This window comes from Carassius gibelio, chromosome B8, assembly GCF_023724105.1.
Source record: "Carassius gibelio isolate Cgi1373 ecotype wild population from Czech Republic chromosome B8, carGib1.2-hapl.c, whole genome shotgun sequence".
Taxonomy (NCBI): domain Eukaryota; kingdom Metazoa; phylum Chordata; class Actinopteri; order Cypriniformes; family Cyprinidae; genus Carassius; species Carassius gibelio.
The window spans coordinates 25490505-25514237 of record NC_068403.1 but is presented as its reverse complement, the minus strand read 5'-3'; the positions used below and the strand labels follow the sequence as shown (position 1 = coordinate 25514237).

Sequence of the window (23733 nt, the reverse complement as noted above, 5' to 3'; positions counted from 1 at the left end):
TGATTCGGGCTGCGTTGCAAAACCTCGCGCGCTGCAGCCGCCTACTTAGTAATTGCAGTCATTTCAGCTGCTGAGAGGAAACGCTTTTATACTCTGTCTAGGGCATGGCGGTTGGTTTCGCTCTCTCTCTCTCTCTCTCTCTCTCTCTCTGTGATTTATCCTCAAGACACTACAGAAGTACACTGAAGCCCTAGCCAACGCCCCGCACACTCTCACGCGCTTAGTTTTGAGGTTCCTGTCTTCAACTGCTGCTCTGACACTCAGGAAGTTCACCAAGAAGTTACAAGCTGCGTAAGTTAGAAACTGCGTTTATATTTCCTCGTCACGGCGTCTTTTTTTTAAATAACAGAATCGTGTTTGTGAACGCTCGCCGATACGGACGCTAGGCTTCATAAGAAATCGTTATTATTTGACAGGAAAACATCTGGAGGATGGCAGCAGAAATGGAGGGAAGCTCTTCCGGAGGCTGTTTGGAGAAACTGACGAGCTATGTGCGGACTCGGAAAGGAACCATCCTGGCCGCTGAAATAGTAAGTTATTAACATGAATGTGACTTTAACTTTACATTTCATTTCATAACATGCTTGTAAAACGCTCAGAGGTTCTCCATCAGTTCTTAATTTGCCTTCGTCGTTTGATGAACAAAATACCGCGGTGCATTATTAACATGAACCGTTATCATGCAGACGCTCCCACTCGCTGAACAAAAATATCTCTCCTGTTGATTCACACACTTGAGAATATCATTGTATCTTTATTTCATATCCACAGCATATGTGGTAAACATTTAGTCTTATCGTGAGTCCATAAACAACATACTTTAAATTTTTAGAGCTAAAAATAGATTTAAAGAAAGTGCTAGAATTGTCATACTGTTGCATTCATGTACAGTAGCTGACTGTTTCGAAATAACAAGCTTGACTAAGATAAAGTATGGTGGCAAATATAAGTATAAACCTTCATCACACATTCAGTTATGTCTTGTTTTAAGCCTACAGTGTGTGAAAGAGTATTAACAGTGCTGTTGAATGAAGTAGCTCTCATCACAGAGGCATCTCAAACTTCACACCAGTGTGTGCTTTTGGAGGAGACCACATGTGACTGGTGTGTGTGAGGTCAGAGTTCACGAGACGTCACCCATCTGCTGGATCCATAGACACCAGACCGCTGTCCTCTCTTATCTGTCTCTCAGTTGTGGGTGCCTGTCTGTCATCAGTCATCAGATGACATTTATTCTTTTTGGAGCTTGACAGATCATAGTCACTATTTGCTTCTACTTCAAAACTGTTCTGCAAAACTTCTGCTTTTGTGTTCTGGAAGAAAGCAGTAAGACACAAGGAACAATTTTCCGCTGTGGTAAGCTATTCTGTAATAGATCTTCTTATTGTAAAAACTCATATTAAGCAATAGCAAATGGACAAAAAGTCTATACAAAGTTCTTGTTAACAAGTTTGTTCAGAGTAAATAATTCGGTCACACTTTATTTTCAGGTCCAATTGTCACTATTAACTAACCATTAACTATGAATTTTGCCTTAATTAACTCCTAATTTGCTCTTTATTAATAGTTTATAAGGTAGTTGTTAAGTTTAGGGTATTGGGTAGGAGTATGGATGTCATGCATTATATGTACTTTATAAGCAGGGCTCCAAACAAAAAAAATCAAGTAAGGAGCCATTTTTAAGAGTGCATGTCTTTCACACTTTCAGCGGTATGCGTGCGTGCTCATAATGGAAGCGACACGCTAGTTTTTTTCCAGGCGCGTTCGCACCACATCGAGTTAAAAACATCTCAACTTTCCAGAATCCCGCAAGCGCACCGCAGGTCATGTGACAAGAACCAACCAATCAGCTTCATCCTTTCCAGTACCAACGTTGAAAGCTCAGCCAAGATGAAGGAACAGCTGATCATAGCTGTATATGGATAGCCAGTTTTAAATAAATTTAGTAGCAGAGCTACTGCAAGCGATTTTTAGTGCTGCAAATCCATTTATCCTTTGCTGAAATTTACGCGTCTTCATGGAGAGAGCAGGTCATGGTTGCTTAGCAACGGCAGACGCCTCAGGAGCGCAAGAGCCCGAAGGCTTTTGGAAAAAAATCAGAAAGCAGCGCGCCTAGCGTTTTCCACGCGTTTTTAGGCGCGATATGTGAACGGCCCCTTAAAGAGCACCAAAACTGTATTTATTGTTTGAATTTTGTTATGAATTTGGAATAATTTTAAAGCTGATACTTTGTAAATTAAAAAGTAACAAAGCACAAAGCTTTTTGCGATTACTGGACGGCAAGTGCACTTCAAATAATGAAATTCATGCATTAACAGAACACAGCATGGACTAAGATCTTGTTAAGAAGAAGCCTTATGATTATAAACGAGAACGGTTAACGATATTGCCAATATCCACACAGATGACAGCTTTACCTGTTGTAGTTTGTTCAAGTTATGAACGAAATAGACGCTGTTTTTCTGCACTTTCTCTTCAAGTCTCCATCATTTCTCTCTCGCGCGGGTTTATCAGGTGTGCGTCAGCGCTGCTGCGCGGCAGATGAGGACTGTTTAAAACTCTTTTTCCCTCTAAAACTTCAATGCGCATTCTCTCAATGCGTGAACATAACAAAAGATATGAATGCAAAACAATCAGGAAAAAAGATTTTTTAAGAGATAACATGTAAATACATAGGCCTAGTCGCCAGTGGCGACCTCAGCAAAAACTTCACTCGCATTTTAATATTTATGGTCGCAAATGCGACCGTTTTAGTTGCAGTTTGGAGCCCTGATAAGCACTAATATAAAGCCAATATGTTAATAATAGGCATGCTAATAAGCAACTAGTTATTAGTGAGAATTGGACCCTATACTAAAGTGTTAACAATAATTCAAACCGGATCTGACAGAGGGACTTTTGTAGACTCATAAACTCACCTTGTTTTTGCATACAAGACAAACCATCAGAGAACACACTGATAAATGGCAGAATGGTAAAGTAGTCCAGCTCCTGTCATTTATTATGCATCAGTGGCGCTTTCCTAGTTCACCACATTTCACATGCCCGACTTCCTGTATCCTGCTGAAAAAAACATCAGCATATTGTGCATTGGCCTGTCATGACTTCTGATGGAATACCTACCTAATAACACAGAATACTGTGTTACTGAGAGGAATAATCACATGTTGTATAACTAATAGCTGGTCAAGGACATTGGACATCAAGAACTCATTTACAAGAGTTCAGCTTTGTTGTTCAGACACACATCCAAACATGTTGAGTAACGGGCAACTAAAATTACACGCCTAGTGACTTACAGTAAGCAGCCATAGTAGTAGTACTATGTACAAGTACTAGTAAGTAGACTTACAGTAAACGAGGGATATACTGTATAGCTCTATTATACTTTGTGGATTTGAACAAAAACATGTGAACACATGCACAAATGTTTGCTCTAGAATCAAGCGGTGGGCTCCTTGCCATTGCTTAGTACATTTTGACTCTTTGCCAAATGATCAGTGTGTGGGTGTTGAATATTTCTTGTGCAGCCCGGAGCCATCAGTAGTGGATGTTCTTAAAGGGGCAGCGCTGCATTCTTGAATAGAGCTTCATTGTGCGCTGCCTAGAGTTCAGTCTGCTTGTGAGGTTCATAGACGCAGTTTATGCCAGTCCCCACAGCTCATAAAGCTCCGATACATATGTGCCTGAAGGAGGGGTGCCTGATGACATCATTCTCTCCACGCCGCCCACAGGCCAGGCGTAATGACTTTGGGGTAGGCCAGGGATGTAGATTTAGCAATTGTTAAATAACTGTGTAGGGCTCTGGAAAAAAATGTTTTAGCATAAGATTAAACATCAAAATTTAAAATAGAGCTACATGTTATTAGCTTACAATTATTTAAATGAGGCAATATAATGAAGTTAATAAAGCTACAGTGAGTTTTAGGCGTTTTAGCGTGCTTTAAAATATAATAGTGTTCATAAAGAAATTAATTATAAATATACAATTGTATTTGTTTCCATGAAACAAAGTTAGTACAACTATGATTTTTATAGGCTACATTTTTAGAATTTCGTTTAAAATCTTCTAAAAGTCCATCCCTAACTTCTCCCTAAACACTCGAAAATCACCTCAGATCCAAAGTTTCAAGTTTCAAGGCTTTAACTGGGGAACAATCATGGGGTGATGCGTCCTTCCAATATTCAGATTATTGATCAACAATTATGGATTTGTCAATGGCTGATCACAGTCAAATTCCAACACCCCGCTACAGTAGTGTCATTTAGTTTGTGTGTGCCTTTGTACTAAATCATACATTTAAAAATAAATAAGTAACCCGTGTTTTGTGCAGCAACTTTTTAACCCTTTTACATAAAAAAAAAAATAATAAAGGTAACAGTTTAGTATAGGGACCTATTCTCACTATTAACTAGTTCCATGAGTATTATACAAATATTTGCTGTTTATTAGTACTCACAAAGCACATATTCTGCATGACCATATTATATATCTGTAATCATAGCCAATACCTGTAAACTTAACAATATGTTATGTTACTAACTGTGAATCAGTTCACATATTTGTGTGCTCAAGTTCGTTATTTCCAATGTAGGCACGCGGTATGCACTCTCATGGAAGCGACGCAGTCGTGATGCGCACGCGGTGTGCGACGCGCCCATTTTTTTCCAGGCGCGTTCGCACGCATCGAGTATAAAAAACATTTCAACTTTTCGGCGCGATATGTGAACGGCCCCTTATTCATTCATTCATTATTTTTTGCTTGCATACATCTTCAAATATGCCGTGGAGAATCACAGAAAGTGACCAAATTAGGTTTTATTGTGAACTAATATCATTTTTATTTATCAAATAATTAGAGCAGAACGAATATTCAAATGTTCGACTATCCAGGCACACCCCTACTTCAAATATATATAACTTCCAGGCTTTTTTTTTGCCTCTCAGAAAAGAACTGCCCTCTGTTGCCTTTTTAGTCAAATTGAGGTGAAAATGGGAAAGTTGTGGCCTAGTGGTAAGAGAGTTTGACTCCTAACCCTAGGGTTGTGGGTTCGAATCTTCAGCCAGCAATACCACGACTGAGGTGCCCTTGAGCAAGGCACTGAACCCCAAACTGCTCCCCAGGTGCCACAGCATAAATGATGACCACTGCTGTGTGTGTGTTCACGGTCTGTGTGTGTGTTCACTGCTGTGTGTGTGTGCACTTTGGATGGGATAAATGCAGAGCACGAACCAAGAGTATGGGTCACCATACTTGGCTGAATGTCACTTCACTTCAAAATGAGCTCATGTGCTGTTTGTGTGGCTACATCACCTAATTTACACAATGGTTTTGTGAATGGATAATGGAAATAAAAACCTAAAATAAAAATAATAAAAATATCTATTCAAAAGTTGGTACGATTCTTATGCTCAAAAGGCTGCATTTGGTTGTTCAAAGCATTTTTTTTCAGGATTCTATGATGAAACTGAAAGGATGGAGAACAGCATTTGTTAAAACTATTTTAGATGTCTTTACTGTAATTTTTTATCACTTAAATGCAATATATCTATATTGTTGATTTGATGCAGGTGGATGGATTATGAAAAAGCGTTTAAGCCCTGCTAACGTCACCAGAGAAGTCTGTTATTTTACCGGAAGGTGGAGTTAGGACATTTCAGTTTAGATATGATGTGGCCTAAAACCATGAGTCATTTACAGAAAGATCAGTTACATGCATTTTGAAATGAATGTTTATTTGAATGTTTATGATACCGTAGTTATTGCCTGGTAGCATAACTTTGTAATTTCCCCAAGTGACAGAAAACAGGAAGTTGCCTCCTAACACATTGAGAATCTTCCTGTCTTGATCTTCACACTTGCAGTGTTTTATCAGCTGTTGCTGTGGCAGCAGATCAGCGCAAACACAAGGCACAGGTGTTGCACAGTGGCTTGTGGACAAATCATTTACCCCTCATGGCAACAAAAATAGCACTTCAAGAGGAACCATGCACAAACACCTGTACTGTCCTTCCAACAAACTTGAAAGAAATAAAAGCAGCTAAATCTGAAATCTGCGACTTTTTTCATTTAATGTTTCTCACTTTAAATAGTTTGTTGAGTTAATAAGAACAGTGTCAAATTCTCACTATTATCTAAATCCTTCCCGATTCTTAAACTTAACAACTACTTAACTAAGTATTAATAAGCAGTAATAAGGAGTATATTGAGGCAAATCTAAAGTGTGACCAGAATAATTTATGTAGTTATCTATTATTTATTTGAAAGAGCTAAAATAACCATTTCATGTCAATCCTTGTATCATTAACTTGTCGAGGTTGATATAGGGTTTAAAAAGTATTAAGTAATTAAAGGGGGGGTGAAATGCTCGTTTTCACTCAATATCCTGTTAAGCTTGAGTACCTATAGAGTAGTACTGCATCCTTCATAACTCCAAAAAGTATTTAGTTTTATTATATTCATAAGAGAAAGATAGTCTGTACCGATTTTTCCCGGAAAAATCTAATCACACTGTTGAAGATGTAATTAGTAACTAGTAATGAATGAGTTTTTTAGAGTAACTTACCCAGCACTGCATCAGTCATAGATGAGATATTACAGTCCAAGTTCCATGGGTCTGTAACATTCACTAACTTTTCCTAATAGTTCCCGGCAGTGTTTATTTAGAGCAGCGCAGTGTTTGAGTCTATGGGCTGATTTAAATTTGATACTCCCAAAAATATTCTTATAATAATTCGCTGTTTATAACCCTCTAATGAGCTTTAACCTCTTCTATTGTGCTGTGTTTATATCCATGCTGCGTTCCTCTCTTTAGTCCTCAACAGATGTTTTAGAAATCCCTAAACTTGAAAAGGCTTCAGAAGATGTGAGAGATCGGGAGCTCACTGTTAACTGACACCTAGAGCAGATGGCACGTTCAGATGAATTGTGGGGAGTGAACAGGAGACAGCTTTGGTGATTTGGCAGCAAACATTTGTGACGTACTGGAGAGGGAGAATTTCCACTCTGAAAAGTCAAAGAGATTTAGGAAGATAATAAAACACTCGTACACACTGACAGTTTATACAGTCTTATACAAGATACAACTGAAAAAGTTAAGGATTGTTTCATTTGAGCACAGTAATACTATTTGAGAACCAAAGCAGTACTGTTAGAAAATGTCATTGTATTAGACACTAGATGCATAACATAACTGAACAAGTTACAGATTGTTTTCATTCTGTTGTTGTTAGATTTAATTTAGTTATTTAAGAGTCTTCTAGTTTCAGACTGTTATATTTTTAGTTTTAGTAATGTAGGACTAACAAATTGAATTGATTTAATGAAAAAGTTTAAAAAGTGATAAACACTGGACATTCTATTGCTGTCTAGCCAGATTTTTTTCATGTTTAATATTGGCCACTTGCGATGCTTTCGTGTTTTAGGATTTATCAAATTAACGTATCAAAAAAAAATAAAAATAATAATAATAATAATAATAATTGTGTATATATATATTATATATATATATATATATATATATATATATATATATATACACACACACACACACACACACACACACACACACACTAACACACACACACATATTTATAAACGTCAAATTAATTTGTGTACATTTCTATTTTTTTAATTACATTTTGGTATCTTGTCATTTTATTTAAGTTTCAGTTTGTAGATGTATTTTAGTTTCACTTTAGTTTCAGTTTTCCACTGTTGTTTCTTTCAGTTAATTGGAAAGTTTCGCCATGTAGTTTTTTTTTTTTTTTAGCATGAAATGAAATTTCTGAAATCTGTATCTATTTTGTATATGCATATTACAGATGTCATCATGAACAGTGCTTGTTTTATTTTTTTTTATTTTTTTTGCCTTAGTAAACTCAATAGTTAGTATGGTAGATGATAAGTGTAGGTATTGAGTAGAGTTAAGGGATCTAAAATATGGTCATGCAGAATAAGGAACTAATATGTGCTTTATAAGTACAAATAAACAGCCAATATACTTGTTATATGCATGCTAATAAGCAACTAGTTAATAGAGAGAAAGTGTTACTAGTATCAGTCACTACTTCATTTTTATTGCGACTTTAACAATAATAATACTGCAGTAAAGAAACAGGCTATCTGCAGAATTGTTAACTAGCAATCCTCACATGCTTTTGTACACTGATGCGATCAAGTTTGAGTTATTAAACTGCATGCTTGTCTGTTTTTCTGTAGATCCTCGGTTTCATCATCCTTATCTGCTATGCCATGTCTATATATGGAGGGTATACAGCGGTCGCCATCTGTGAGACGGTCATTGCCACCGTCTTCTTCGTTGTCTTCATGTTGGAGCTGGACAAACAGTTTCGGGTGGTGCACTGGATCTGGAGCGTGAGTATGAATTCACTCACACTTGCGTCTTGTTTCAGCCTAGCATTGCGAACGCTGCTTACAGCTTCTCTGTTTGTCTCTTCAGGATCTCATCCGCGCTGTAATCGGTGCAGCACTTTATCTCATAACCTCTCTGATCTGTGTGTTCAGGGGGCATGGAGACGGGGCTCTCATCACTGGTGGGGTGAGACATCCAACATCAGCATCAACACACACCATACTCATTTCTTCATGTGCTTTATATCCTCCTTGGATTATCACTCAACCAGCATCTGTTTATAATAATGCTCATCTTCTCTCGCAGGTGTTTGGTCTGGTGGCTGGGGTCTTGTATGCTTATGATGCCTACACGATTTACTTGGTCCTCAAGAGCAGCAGAGAGAATACAGCTGCTCCCACAGGTGCATGAGCACTCATTTATTTATTCAAACATGTTAGAACTTAAACCTCATTTAAATGCCATTGCATTAGACATCAAATAGCTGTCACGTAATGTGTTATAGAAAACACGGGAGAAGGAACCAATTGCAGGTAAGCCGTTTATTATAAGGGTAATCCAAGAGAGTAAACAGTCCAGGCAGGGTCAAAACCAGAGAAACCAAATCAGAACATAAACAAGACATAAACACAAGGCAAGACACGAATGACGGGCATGAGTAATACATAACATTAAACAAGGACTCCGTAACACAGACTAAGACAGACTGGGTATTTATACACAGAAGGATAATGAGGGAACAAGAGAATGGTGGGGGACAATCAATTAACTAAACAAGGAGGAAGGTGACCATATAAGGGAACAGGAAGTGATCTGGGACAGACACCGTGAGAAGGAGGACATCTAGTGGAACCCCGGGGAACAACAACCCAGACACTGTGACAGTACCCCCCCTCTACGGAGCGGCTCCCAGACGCTCCAAGACAAAACATGACACAGAGATCAGGAGGGAGGCGGATAGGTGGAGGCTCAGGGGGAGGGACGGAGGGCTGGAAAAGGAACACATGGGGGACAAACACCAGAAATCTAAACATAAAACAGGGAGACCAGGAGGGAGGAGGACCGGAGGAGGTACAAGGGGAGGGATGGAGGGCCAGAAAAACTAAGGGGAACAGACAGGAACATCACAGAACTCTAATACACAAAACAGAAGTCCATAAAGGGCATGTTGAGGCGCCCACCAGGGCGGAGCGGAAGGCCACCACGGCCTTGTGGTCAAAGTCAAAGCCCTCCAGGGCGGAGCGGAAGACCACCACGTCCTTGTGGTCGAGGCCGGAGTCCACCAGGGCGGAGCGGAAGACCACCACAGCTTTGTGGTCAAAGTCAGAGTCCCCCAGGGCGGAGCGGATGACCACCACCTCTTTGTGGTCAGGGCGGAAGCCCCCCAGGTCCAAGTGGAAGACCACCACAGCCATGTGGTCAGGACGAGAGCCCCCCAAGGCGGAGCAGATGACCCACACGCCCCCGTGGTTGAGGCCGGAGTCCCCCAGGACGGAGCAGCAGACCACCACGTGACCTGACCCGACTCCGGAGAGTCCACCGGGACCTGCCTCGACTCTGAACTGTCTGTGGAAACCTGAGGCGCCTCGGTCTCGGGCACTGCCTCTGGAACGGCCTCGAGCATCACCTCGGTAACGGCCTCCGGATCAGTCTCGGGCACCGTCTCGGCATCGAGCACCGCCTCGGCATCGGGCACCGCCTCGGCATCGGGCACCGCCTCGGCATCGGGTGCCACCTCGGCCTCTGGAACAGCGTCGGGCACCGCCTCGGCCTCCGGAACAGCCTCGGGCACCGCCTCGGTAACTGCATTGGGAACAGCCTCGGGCACCGCCTCGGCCTCGGGCACCTCCTCGGCCTCCGGAACAGCGTCGGGCACCGCCTCGGCATCGGGTGCCACCTCGGCCTCTGGAACAGCGTCGGGCACCACCTCGACCTCCGGAACAGCCTCTGGCACCGCCTCGGTAACTGCAATGGGAACAGCCTCGGGCACCGCCTCGGCCTCCAGAACAGGATCGAGCACCGCCTCGGCCTCTGGAACAGCAACGGGCACTGCCTCGACCTCGGACACAACCTCGGCCTCCGGAACAGCCTCGGCATCGGGTGCCACCTCGGCCTCTGGAACAGCGTCGGGCACCGCCTCGACCTCCGGAACAGCCTCTGGCACCGCCTCGGTAACTGCAATGGGAACAGCCTCGGGCACCGCCTCGGCCTCCAGAACAGGATCGAGCACCGCCTCGGCCTCTGGAACAGCAACGGGCACTGCCTCGACCTCGGACACCACCTCGGCCTCCGGAACAGCCTCGGCATCGGGTGCCACCTCGGCCTCTGGAACAGCGTCGGGCACCGCCTCGGCCTCTGGAACAGCAACGGGAACCGCCTCGGCCTCCGGAACAGCCTCGGCATCGGGTGCCACCTCGGCCTCTGGAACAGCGTCGGGCACTGCCTCGGCCTCCGGAACAGCATCGGGCACTGCCTCTGCCTCCGGGACAGCATCGTGCACCTTATCTGGAGACTCAGGGTTTGAGTCGGCCATCTTGTGCTGTGGCGCTGGGCTGGCGGCCATCTTGTGCTGTGGCGCTGGGCTGGCGGCCATCTTGTGCTGTGGCGCTGGGCTGGCGGCCATCTTGTGCTGTGGCGCTGGGCTGGCGGCCATCTTGTGCTGTGGCGCTGGGCTGGCGGCCATCTTGTGCTGTGGAGCTGGGCTGGCGGCCATCTCGTGCTGTGGCACTGGGCTGGCGGCCATTTTGTGTTGTGGCGCTAGATTGGCGGCCATCTTGTACTGTGGCGCTGGACCGGTGGCCAATTTGGGCATTGGCGCTGGGTTAGCGGCCATCTTGTACTGTGGCGCTGGGCTGACGGCCTTCCTGGGCAGTGGTGCTGGGCTGACGACCACCCTGCCGGAAGAGACAGGAGTGGCTGGGGCATCCCACCGACACCGAAACTGCAGGTAGCGCACAAATTCCCAGAACTCCAGCGTCTCCAACTGCGCCATCTCTTCCTGAGGCACTGGATCATCCAGCCCGCCATTGAAGTGGTCCTTAAGGGCCGTATCATTGTATCCCATGCCTTCAGCCAGGGACCAGAACACTTGAGCCAGGGCACCCACTTCGTTGCCCTCTTGACGGAGGGCGGTCAACCGAAGAAACTTGACCCGCCTCTCCGCCATCTTGGCTGGGGAAAGGAAAAGTGACATACCGCTGGTTCCTACGTGGACGGAGTCCTTCTGTCACGTAATGTGTTATAGAAAACACGGGAGAAGGAACCAATTGCAGGTAAGCCGTTTATTATAAGGGTAATCCAAGAGAGTAAACAGTCCAGGCAGGGTCAAAACCAGAGAAACCAAATCAGAACATAAACAAGACATAAACACAAGGCAAGACACGAATGACGGGCATGAGTAATACATAACATTAAACAAGGACTCCGTAACACAGACTAAGACAGACTGGGTATTTATACACAGAAGGATAATGAGGGAACAAGAGAATGGTGGGGGACAATCAATTAACTAAACAAGGAGGAAGGTGACCATATAGTCTCGGGCACCGTCTCGGCATCGAGCACCGCCTCGGCATCGGGCACCGCCTCGGCATCGGGCACTGCCTCGGCATCGGGTGCCACCTCGGCCTCTGGAACAGCGTCGGGCACCGCCTCGGCCTCCGGAACAGCCTCGGGCACCGCCTCGGTAACTGCATTGGGAACAGCCTCGGGCACCGCCTCGGCCTCGGGCACCTCCTCGGCCTCCGGAACAGCGTCGGGCACCGCCTCGGCATCGGGTGCCACCTCGGCCTCTGGAACAGCGTCGGGCACCACCTCGACCTCCGGAACAGCCTCTGGCACCGCCTCGGTAACTGCAATGGGAACAGCCTCGGGCACCGCCTCGGCCTCCAGAACAGGATCGAGCACCGCCTCGGCCTCTGGAACAGCAACGGGCACTGCCTCGACCTCGGACACAACCTCGGCCTCCGGAACAGCCTCGGCATCGGGTGCCACCTCGGCCTCTGGAACAGCGTCGGGCACCGCCTCGACCTCCGGAACAGCCTCTGGCACCGCCTCGGTAACTGCAATGGGAACAGCCTCGGGCACCGCCTCGGCCTCCAGAACAGGATCGAGCACCGCCTCGGCCTCTGGAACAGCAACGGGCACTGCCTCGACCTCGGACACCACCTCGGCCTCCGGAACAGCCTCGGCATCGGGTGCCACCTCGGCCTCTGGAACAGCGTCGGGCACCGCCTCGGCCTCTGGAACAGCATCGGGCACCGCCTCGGCCTCCGGAACAGCCTCGGCATCGGGTGCCACCTCGGCCTCTGGAACAGCGTCGGGCACTGCCTCGGCCTCCGGAACAGCATCGGGCACTGCCTCTGCCTCCGGGACAGCATCGTGCACCTTATCTGGAGACTCAGGGTTTGAGTCGGCCATCTTGTGCTGTGGCGCTGGGCTGGCGGCCATCTTGTGCTGTGGCGCTGGGCTGGCGGCCATCTTGTGCTGTGGCGCTGGGCTGGCGGCCATCTTGTGCTGTGGCGCTGGGCTGGCGGCCATCTTGTGCTGTGGAGCTGGGCTGGCGGCCATCTCGTGCTGTGGCACTGGGCTGGCGGCCATTTTGTGTTGTGGCGCTAGATTGGCGGCCATCTTGTACTGTGGCGCTGGACCGGTGGCCAATTTGGGCATTGGCGCTGGGTTAGCGGCCATCTTGTACTGTGGCGCTGGGCTGACGGCCTTCCTGGGCAGTGGTGCTGGGCTGACGACCACCCTGCCGGAAGAGACAGGAGTGGCTGGGGCATCCCACCGACACCGAAACTGCAGGTAGCGCACAAATTCCCAGAACTCCAGCGTCTCCAACTGCGCCATCTCTTCCTGAGGCACTGGATCATCCAGCCCGCCATTGAAGTGGTCCTTAAGGGCCGTATCATTGTATCCCATGCCTTCAGCCAGGGACCAGAACACTTGAGCCAGGGCACCCACTTCGTTGCCCTCTTGACGGAGGGCGGTCAACCGAAGAAACTTGACCCGCCTCTCCGCCATCTTGGCTGGGGAAAGGAAAAGTGACATACCGCTGGTTCCTACGTGGACGGAGTCCTTCTGTCACGTAATGTGTTATAGAAAACACGGGAGAAGGAACCAATTGCAGGTAAGCCGTTTATTATAAGGGTAATCCAAGAGAGTAAACAGTCCAGGCAGGGTCAAAACCAGAGAAACCAAATCAGAACATAAACAAGACATAAACACAAGGCAAGACACGAATGACGGGCATGAGTAATACATAACATTAAACAAGGACTCCGTAACACAGACTAAGACAGACTGGGTATTTATACACAGAAGGATAATGAGGGAACAAGAGAATGGTGGGGGACAATCAATTAACTAAACAAGGAGGAAGGTGACCATATAAGGGAACAGGAAGTGATCTGGGACAGACACCGTGAGAAGGAGGACATCTAGTGGAACCCCGGGGAACAACAACCCAGACACTGTGACAATAGCAAATCAAGTTTCCGCAGAATTTTATTGGATTTACTGTGCCAGTTCTCCTCAAAGGAATAGTTCATCCAAAAATGTACTCACCCTCAGGCCATTCAATATGTAGAAGAGTTTCCTTCTTTCTTTTTTTTTTTTTAACCACCTATGGATCTTCTGCAGTGAATGGGTGCCGTCAGATTTAGAGTCGAAACATCTGATTAAAACATCACAATAATCAACACCAATCCAGTCCATCAGTTAACATCTTGAAAAGCCAAAACCTGTCTGTTTGTAAGAAACAAATCCATCATTAAAACATTTGTACTTTAAACCATTGCTTGTGACCAAAATTTGAGGCCATAATCCATAATAATGCTTCCTCCGAAAATAATTTCGCTGGAAAAAAATCAATATTGTAGATAAAGGGTTGTAGCCAGAAGCAGTGGTTTGAAGTTAAAAATGTCTCAATGATGGATTTGATTCTTTAAAAAAATCAACTTTTGGCTTCACAAGACGTTAACTGATAGACTGGAGTGGTGTGGATTACTTGTGGATTATTGTGATGTTTTAATCAGCTGTTTGGACTCTCATTCTGATGGCACCCATTCACTGCTGAGCATCCATTGGTGAACAAGAGGTGTAATGCTACATCTCTCCAAATCTTTTCTCATGTAGAAACATCTTCAATGAACTTAAGATGAGCATATGATCAGCAAATTTTCCATTTTGGGTACGTCAATACCTCATCAAACATTTCTTGTTGTGAAAACTTTCTACAGTATAAAATAAAAGCTCCTTGGTTTAATATGTTATCTAATGCAGTGGTATTTCATATATTTATGTATCCTAATCCATCCACATGTTCATCTTCTCTTTTATTGCTTTTTATTATTTTGTTAAATTACAGTGAATTCCAGGATGTTATTTCCTTTTCCTTTTTTTCCCATATTTGGAAAAATCTCATATGCTTAAGTAGAGCCTGTCCGATATGGATTTTTGGGGGCCGATGCCGATATTAACTCGAAAAGAGCCGATTTATAAGCCGATATTTTGATTTTGAAAATAAACTGGATATTAGACCCATTTCCTATAAACTGCACGTACACAACATTCAATAGCAAAATATCTGCCTGTTCTATGTATGTGGGCTGTATAAACCATTTTCCAGAAGGGATTTATGTAAAAAAAAAAAGCCTTAGATTACGGTCTCAATGACTAAACAATTGCACATCAAAAGTATATATTTTCTAAAGATCAAAAAACAGTCTGATTTTAAACATTTATCACTTTTACTTTATTCCAGTTGAAGCTGGATTTAACAGTCTGTGTGTGTACTGTAAATAAATTATAATACTAAAGTTAAAGTATTTGCAGAAGTAGTCCCACACTTTTCTGCTACAGCATTCACCCTTTTCAGCAATCTGTAGGGCAGAAAGAGAGACAGAGAAAGAATAAGCATGTGTATTAATAATATCACCATGTATCATTACTCATGTCATCATTAGAATTATAATAATAATAAACAGGGATCTCCTACATAGGCAAAAATGAGAAACATATATATATATATATATATATATTATTATTTATTTTATTTTTTTTGTCAAGCAATAGGTATTACCTACTTATTTTTAACATTATTATTACAACATTTTCCTGTTATGTCTGTAAAGCTGCTTTGAAACAATCTGGAAAAAAAAAAAAAAAAGGAAAAAAGCGCGTGTTCAGCTCACATTTATTTACATGTCCCCTCTGGTTTAAACATTTCTGATTCACCTACTGTAGTTACTGTAACTACACTATATTTTCTCTCTCAGACACATTCACAACGGACCCGTATATCTTCTCCTCTTCTCTTTGTGCAGTCTGAATCAAAACAACGTCATGCGCTGGCGAAGGTAAAGTTAGCCTACTGTTACCGGAAGATTATGGAATCAATTCGAAGTTGAATGGTTAACGTTAGTGTCATGAACACACCTCTGTCAATTTTGAGAAGAACCACCTTCAAACAAGTTAATGCACACTGTACATAACTTCATAACTTCTAGTCATTGACTGATTACACGCTCCCCCGCCACAGTTACTCGGTCATTATGTGGGAAACACTGCAGATATATTTAGAATAAGTTAAACGCTAACGTTATAGTTTGACCTCTTATTAACGTTCACGCGCTTCCACTGATAAACATGGTATTAGCTTTGTGGCTAATCTAATATAGCAATGCATTAGCGGCTGTAAGTGATGTTGCAGAATATTTAGAAGTGATAATGATAGGACCGTTAGCTAGAACTGCCACACCATTTTTATATACAGTGTATGAACTAAATAATTTCACATGACGAACGACAGACTCACCGTCAAAACAGTACAGTACATCTCCGTGGCTTGGCTGATCGCTTTCTTCGCTAGTGGATTTCTGGCGCTGTTGTCAACTCCGCAGCTGCAGAGCTCCCTCTGGTGGGCAAACTATGCAACACTCATAACATGAGTGAAGCATGAGACTCTGTTTCTCATGTTTCCGATTTAAATGCAATAAGCTCATTTCGGCCGATAATATCGGCCGGCCGATATCTCGGACGGGCTCTATGCTAAAGTTTCTGTTATTAAATTTTTTAGATATTTAAATATGAAAAGAGTTATATCTTGCAGTAACATTCCGGATTCAGTACAAGTGAATACTTTAGTACTTCAATTTGCACAAACAAAAACCATGTGCACCGTAAAGCACTTATGATAGATTTTAGTTTTTCTGTTTTTACAAATGTCAACAGATGCTGTCTGTTTGTTCTTTTAACACACTGTGGATTGTTTGTTTTTTGCAATGCCAAATTCAGAAGTGGTATCGTATCTCCTCTACAATGCTTTTTTATTAAAAATGAATTGAGTTCACTGAAATGAAGATATATCTTTAATAGGGGTGTAACAATACGCGTATTCGTATTGAACCGCTGGACTAATTAATTATATATAAAAAAAAAAAAGAGAAATATAATGATATGCGTTCAACAAGGTAGCCCAATAACCCAAACGACGTAACAGGCAACGCCCCTGACACTCCCGAAGAAGAAAAAAACACCAACTTACAGTTATATGTTTATGTTAGGCTACTCAGTCAGGCGCTCGCTCATTCAGTACGTGCTGAAGGCTCGTTGCAAAATGGCCAATGCGTTTAACAGACCAGAAATAGAAGATCCTCCAATAACCAACAGGTCTGGTGTTTGGGTGCACTTTGGATTCCCTGTAAGCTATAATGGTGATGGCAAGAGAGTGGTGGATAAAAAAAACAATGGTATGTCGCATCTGCTACATGACAATAGGGTACACCAGCGGGAATAAAAAAAAAACACAAAAAAAACAGCGCAAATACTTGAAACATGTCGACTCATTTACGCCGACATCACTTTAGTGTGTCAGTATCTGGGAAAAGACATTTCCAACTGACTCGAACAGGGCAAAAGACATCACCGCGGCGATTGGTAGGCTACATTTACGTTACATTTACATTATAGCCACGCATATGAGATCTTACTATTTACCATTAATTCTATTATCACCATTATAGCTTACAGGGAATCCAAAGTGCACCCAAACACCAGACCTGTTGGTTATTGGAGGATCTTCTATTTCTGGTCTGTTAAACGCATTAGACATTTTGCAACGAGTCTTCAGCGCGTGCTGAGTGAGCGAGCGCCTTAGGGGCCGTTCACATATCGTGCCTAAAAATGCGTGGAAAATGCTAGTCGCGCCGCTTTCTCCTCCTTTCCATAGCACTCGGGCAGAAGCGCCCCTGAGGCGTCTGCCTTTGCTAAGCAACAATGACGTGCTCTCTCCATGAGACGCGGAAATTTCAGCAAAGGATAAATGGATTTGCAGCTCTAAAAATCGCTCGCAGTAGCTCTGTTACTAAATGTATTTCAAAATGGCAATCCATATACAGCTATGAACAGCTGTTCCTTCATCTTGGCTGAGCTTTCAACGTTGTTACGGGAAAGGATGAAGCTGATTGGTTAGTTCTTGTCACATGACCCGCAGTGCGCTTGAAGCATTCTGAAAAGTTGAGATGTTTTTACATTTTGCTGTATCTAAAACGTACCGAACCGAACCGTGACATCAGTGTATCGTATCGAACCGAACCGTGGATTTTGTGAACCGTTACACCCCTAATCTTTAATGACACCGGAGAGATTTGTATTCATCCTCTGAAAGTCCATTACACCAAAACCCTAACACATAATCACTTTCATTAACAAACATATTTCATTTAGACTTTAACTTACATATGAAGTTTGACAGATCCTTATGCAGAAACTCAAAATATGTTAATTGGAAGCACAAATGTACTTGCAGGTTTTGTTAAAGAAATTATGATCTTTGTTTCAAAGATGAACAACAGTCTTATGGGTTTAGAACTAAATGATCATGAGTAAAACGACAAAATCTGAACACGTATTATAGAATAAAAAAGAAAGTTGTTTACATACATGTACAGTATTAGGAATAATAATATGAATAAATAAAAAAGGAGTAAACTTACAGGATGTTGCATTAATATCCTGCCAATTGTTTGAGGGCAGAGACGGGTTTGATTTGAAGTGGTGCTGTAACTCTCTTTGAACAGGCTGCCGGATGCTTACGACTCACATTTGACTGAAACAGTTATTCTGACAGTGGCAACACTGGTATCTCAACGAATTTCTGTGTACCTACAACAATTTAACCTGACTAACTGTTCCCTCGTTGCGTCTCCCTTTTTTGTTTTTTAACAGATATCACAGTTTGAAACTACTTTCTCACTACAACATTAACAGCAAGCAAAACATGCAGAACAAGTCTACAAATGGCAAAAGGAGTGAATTCCTGAGAGTTATCGTGAGAGATGAAGACCAGAGGAAACGTCACACGGCAAAAGAGGTTCATGTACAAGGGATTGAAAATAAAGGCATTCAAAGATTCATTCCGTCATCTCGGTCAGGCGGCTTTCAGTAGCACACATTGTGTGTTGGCTTGGTCGGTTCTCACAACATTTGATAACATCTGATCAATCTGACAACATGAATACAGTGTTCAGAAGAGCTTCCCATTCTTTACTAGAGAAAGACACATTTTGACCAAGTCATTATTAGTAAATTGTGTTGGAGAACTTGATTTCATTTAGTCTGGTGCTGTTTTTTTATAACATTTCACCTAATTTTTAGTAACTATTGATTGTTCTTGTGTTTTGTGCTTAAATGGAGTAGTTGTAGTTGTATAAGGTTAATCAAAAAGGATTTAAGTCGGATGTTTTCAACTCAATAAAAATTGTTTTTTAGAAGTCATAGAGGATAGATTTTTTTTCTCCTACTTGAAAACCATTTATAACGTATAATTAGTTTTTTTTTGTTTTTTACCATTTAAAACTTATATATACCAGTTAGCTGAAGACAGTTGGCCTGTTTTTCCTCTCATGTCTGTATTGTTTTTGCGACCTCACCTCTACCCCAGTGATTTCCTGAAAACATTTATTTGCGAGATGATCAGAAATGCCATCAAGTCTGTAAAAAATTATTAACTCATGATACTCTACTCTTTTCAAACAGACATTTGTTTTATTCTGTGTTTACAGCACGAGATTTAATTATGTAGGGTGTATGTCTTTAAAATGGTGTTGGTGGTATTTCGATTACATTTAATAAAATGCTGTTATAACGTTTCCAACTATTACACGTGTGCGTGCGTGTGTGTGTGCGCGTGTGTGTGTGTGTGTGTGTGTGTGAGGGATACTGTGCGCGCGGCGCCACCTGTTGGAATATACGAATGATTTCGACTACCAATATGACGTGTTATACACAAATGTTTTTTTATTTATACATATTTACTTAATATTAAAATGTTTGAAGAATTATTTTTTTAAATCAAAGAAATAAAGGAAGAACTTAATATAAGTATATAATATAATATAAGTACTTAATATAGTAATTTCACTATACTCAGTGATAAGCAGATGAGTCCAGGTGAATATCTATCACTAGATGGCAGCATCTACTTTAATTCAGAGTGACGTGAAACCTTTAGCATTATTTAACAGATCAAGAAGACTTTGCTTTTATGAAAGTGCATTTATGTATTAGTAGTTTTGGAATGAAATTAATTAATTCACGTAAATAAATAAATAGGCAATATTACCATTAATATTTAATTCGTAGATTTGGCTCTGAAAGTGCAGGTAGGTCTAACAAATGTTTAAACATAAAATATAAATGTAATAATGTTTCTAATTAAAATGTCAAAATAAAAATGTACACGATTTTAACTTTATCTTTTAAAATAAATCACATGCTACGTTTAATTGTGAAGCATCAATTGAAAGCAAAATGTCTTAGTGATTCTAAACGTATACAGACAGAGACATACACAGACAGACAGAAAGATAGATAGATAGATAGATAGATAGATAGATAGATAGATAGATAGATAGATAGCCTGAATACAACTAAAAAACAAAAAGTAATCGCTACATAGGCTTACACAATACACAATAGCAATGCAACACATATATATTTTTAAGGGTGATTTTGAATGGGTTTATTTCTTGATTGATTGTGATGAGTATGATGTGCAGTAGTGGTGAACAGGGGGTGGTCCTGACCCTCTACAGTTAAACACTTGTCCTGTAGGTGTTGCCCGTCTGGTTAGTTAGGCGCTCTCGGGTAACTTCTCGCGCAGTTGTTTTCAGCTCGGAGGTCTACAGGCCAAAGACCAGACCGCGGAGACGAGCGAGAAGAGCTTAGGCTGCACTGTGGTAAACTTCAGCGGATATATGAGAGTCCTCGCGTGAATCCAGACACACCGGCGCCGTCGACATGTTCACGCGCGGATCGAAGAAGCGACGCTCCAATCGCTCGGTAAGTGTCGAGGCATCCCGCTTTTATCACAATCTGAAGGCATTTGATCCTTTATTAACTCTTTCCTCGGTTCTATGAACGAACACAGCCTGGTTTGAAGTTTTAGGGTCATTTTAAACCTATCATGTTGTGTTGATGATCGAAAGTTACTTTTGTGTCTCGCACTTATTTTACCTGAGCCTGTTTTCATTTCAAGTTAAAGGCACGGGATAAACATATCAAAACTTATACTCCTATATGTAATCGTATCAGTAGTGTGTTTTGGGTACGTTTTACATGGCAATCATAACTTTGCGCCTAACAATTAATGAGGCATTTTTCGTGGTCTTGATAACTATTGTATTGAGGAGGCGTGGCTTGTGTGCCTACGTCACCATTACCTGTTCAGGTGACGCCATCGTTTAAGGATAGCATTTCATATTAGATATAGAAATTAGTTTATTTTCCTTTAATTTGTTACACTGAATTCGTTTTACAGAAAAACTATGCATTTTATGCATAGTTATATTAGTATTCATTCATACTTGAAATGCACGGTGCATCTGAATCAGTTATCATTTCAACTGAATGCTTCATATTATGTTTCGTCTTGTATGTATTTTCCTTCCTGAAAGAAGTGCCTTCTATTGAGGAAATGTTTATTGAATATCTGGAAAGAACATGGTTATATTCACTAAAGATGTGCATTGGATTAGATAATTTTGAATGGATTAGAAACTCTTTGTTTCCTGAAGCGGCTCTGTGTAATGTGCTGATTCAGATGTTTACCAGATGGTCTTAATCTTGTAGTCATGGCATGGGTATAAAAATGAAATGAATGCAGATCTTTTGATATTGTCATTTAAATTTGGACCATTTTATATATGAACACAAACTTGACCTTTTAACATTCAGATTTTGTCCAGAACCTCCTTTTTATGCGTCATGCTAACTATTATCCAGAAAGTCCTACTGTGTCTGACTCTACTGTAACTCGGCACGAGTAAACAATGATGGTGGGCCTCATACAACTTTCTAAAAAGTGTTTTTGAGCTTCTGACCTCTCGTAGCTGTTGTCATGGTGACAACTGAGAGGAAATGTCCCCTGAGGGTGTGGACAGGAAGACACCCCGAGGGCATCCGGTCTCACCGTCACAGACGGGACACAAAGGTGACTCCCACACCAGTTTTCTACATAAAACCTTCAAGTTATAGTTGTTTATTCACATACACTGTACATCATAAAATCATTTGATTAAGCTCTCTTTCACACTATCTTTACTATGCAAACATATCCACGCACTAATCTGCTATGAGACATAACACTGCTAATATCATCTCTGGTTATCAAGTCATCGTTTGTACTTTCAGTTGCTTCTCTTACTTGCTTTATTCTTTATACATTTCTTACATTCTGTACTTCCTTTACTTGCATTTTTGTTTACATTTATGCATTTATCAGACTTCCAATGCATGCAGGCTGTACATTTTTTTTTTTTTTTTTTTTTACCAGTATGTGTGTTCCCTGGGAATTGAACCCATGACCTTTTGCGCTGCTTACGTAATGCACTACCACTGAGCCACAGTGATTTACATTATTTTCCATTACTTTTTTGCATTTTTTTCTTTCTTTACTTGTTTGCATCACTTGTTACTTTTATTACTTTAATTTCCATATTTCCATATATTACTTTTGTTACTGTCCCTGCTTTACGTACTTGCATTACTAGTGTCACTTTTAGCACTTTTGTTATTTTCCGTGCATTCTGCTTTCCTTTAAATTTTTGAATTATTTGTTACTTGTCTTATTTTTTACACTGTTGTTACTTACTTTACTCCCATATCTTGTGCCAGTTTTAGCATTTTTATTACTTGCATTAAAATACTTTCATTACATTACTTATTTTACTTGCATTATTTTTGACAGTCATTACTTGCTTTACTTTCTTTTATTTACTTAACTTACTTGCGTTAGTTTTAGCACTTTTATTCCTGTAGCTCAACTGGTAGAGCGTTGCGTTAGCAAGCAAGCTAGCGCAAGGTTGGGGGTTCGATTCTCCGGGAACACATGATAGGTAAAAATTGATAGCCTGAATGCACTGTAAGTCGCTTTGGATAAAAGCATCTGCTAAATGCATAATTTAAATTTAATACTTTCCTTATTTTCCTTACTGTACATACTCAGGTTACTTGTGTCAATAGTGTTACTTGCATTATTTTTGACAGTCATTACTTGCTTTACTTTCCTTGGTATTACTTTCACTTCCTTGTGTTACTTGTGGCACTTTTATTCTTACATTACTTGCTTACATTAATACTGATACTTTTGTTGCTTACTTTACTGTTTTGTTGAAGGACTTTTGAGTAAGTCTGTGTAGCCCTGCCTGATTAGACAAAATGAAACACTTTAAATAAAATACTTTCCTTGCATATGTTACTTTAAGTACATTTGTTACTTTGCTCATTTGCATTACTTTGGATATTTGAGAACTTTTAAACGATGCATTTTGTAAATCCTTATACAACTCAGTCTTGCATTAGATCAAGTTTTCTGAACTGGGATAAAGTAAATGTTATTGACAAATGTCTTTAAGAGAATAAATGTTCGAAATAAAATGCATACAAAAACAAACGAACCAACAAAACTAACATGTTCTTGTCTTTTTCAAACCCACTTGTATACATTCACCATTATCATATATACTTCTCCATGATGGCTTCAGTTTTTTTTTCTAGATGCACAATAGTACATTAAATCAGATCCATGAACATTAGCAGCTTTGGACCTGTACGGCAGGTTTTCTTCTTTATAACCGCCTGTAAAAATGTTTCTCACAGAACTCTTGGACTAGCTACAGTTGTGTCTGTGCAAGGTGATTTTTTTTCCCTCTCTCATACCTCCCCCTTCTTTCCTATTCATTCTTTTAAACAGGCTAATGCGATTAACTATTCAGTGATGAAAAAACACTCAAAGATCCTGCCCCCCCCCCCCCCCCTCTCTCTCTCTCTCTGGTCTTGTTAGAGTTCACTGATCTT

The 23733-nt window shown here is 41.7% G+C and overlaps 3 protein-coding genes and 1 long non-coding RNA gene across 5 annotated transcripts in view; 3 read left to right on the top strand and 1 right to left on the bottom strand.

The window, feature by feature from the left end:
- Positions 1-64: 64 nt before the first annotated feature.
- Positions 65-19534, top strand: LOC127962879 (proteolipid protein 2). 2 transcript variants are annotated; one of them, XM_052562477.1, is made up of 7 exons: positions 84-291; positions 417-530; positions 8223-8378; positions 8464-8562; positions 8683-8779; positions 15654-15734; positions 18604-19534. In XM_052562477.1, the coding sequence occupies exons 2-6, from the start codon at positions 432-434 to the stop codon at positions 15704-15706; spliced, it is 504 nt and encodes a 167-aa protein (XP_052418437.1). In that variant the 5' UTR covers positions 84-291; positions 417-431; the 3' UTR covers positions 15707-15734; positions 18604-19534. The 2 variants fall into 2 exon arrangements, with proteins under 2 accessions (XP_052418438.1, XP_052418437.1); XM_052562478.1 differs by lacking the exon at positions 15654-15734 and having other exon boundaries at positions 65-291.
- On the bottom strand, positions 524-7441 carry LOC127962882 (uncharacterized). Its single transcript, XR_008154679.1, has 3 exons — positions 6568-7441; positions 2919-3804; positions 524-1313 (listed from the first exon to the last, which is right to left on the bottom strand). It is a non-coding gene; the product is annotated as an uncharacterized LOC127962882 (long non-coding RNA).
- Positions 8787-11900, top strand: LOC127962878 (putative per-hexamer repeat protein 5). Its single transcript, XM_052562476.1, has 2 exons — positions 8787-9614; positions 10619-11900. The coding sequence occupies exons 1-2, from the start codon at positions 9307-9309 to the stop codon at positions 11325-11327; spliced, it is 1017 nt and encodes a 338-aa protein (XP_052418436.1). The 5' UTR covers positions 8787-9306; the 3' UTR covers positions 11328-11900.
- Positions 19535-20477: 943 nt separating the features above from the next.
- The window catches only part of LOC127962869 (prickle planar cell polarity protein 3-like), a 59896-nt gene continuing 56640 nt past the window's right edge, over positions 20478-23733 (top strand). The window contains exon 1 of the mRNA XM_052562466.1: positions 20478-20718. Within this exon, the coding sequence (XP_052418426.1) occupies positions 20677-20718 (42 nt within the window). The 5' untranslated portion in view covers positions 20478-20676. The remainder of the gene's footprint in view (positions 20719-23733) is intronic.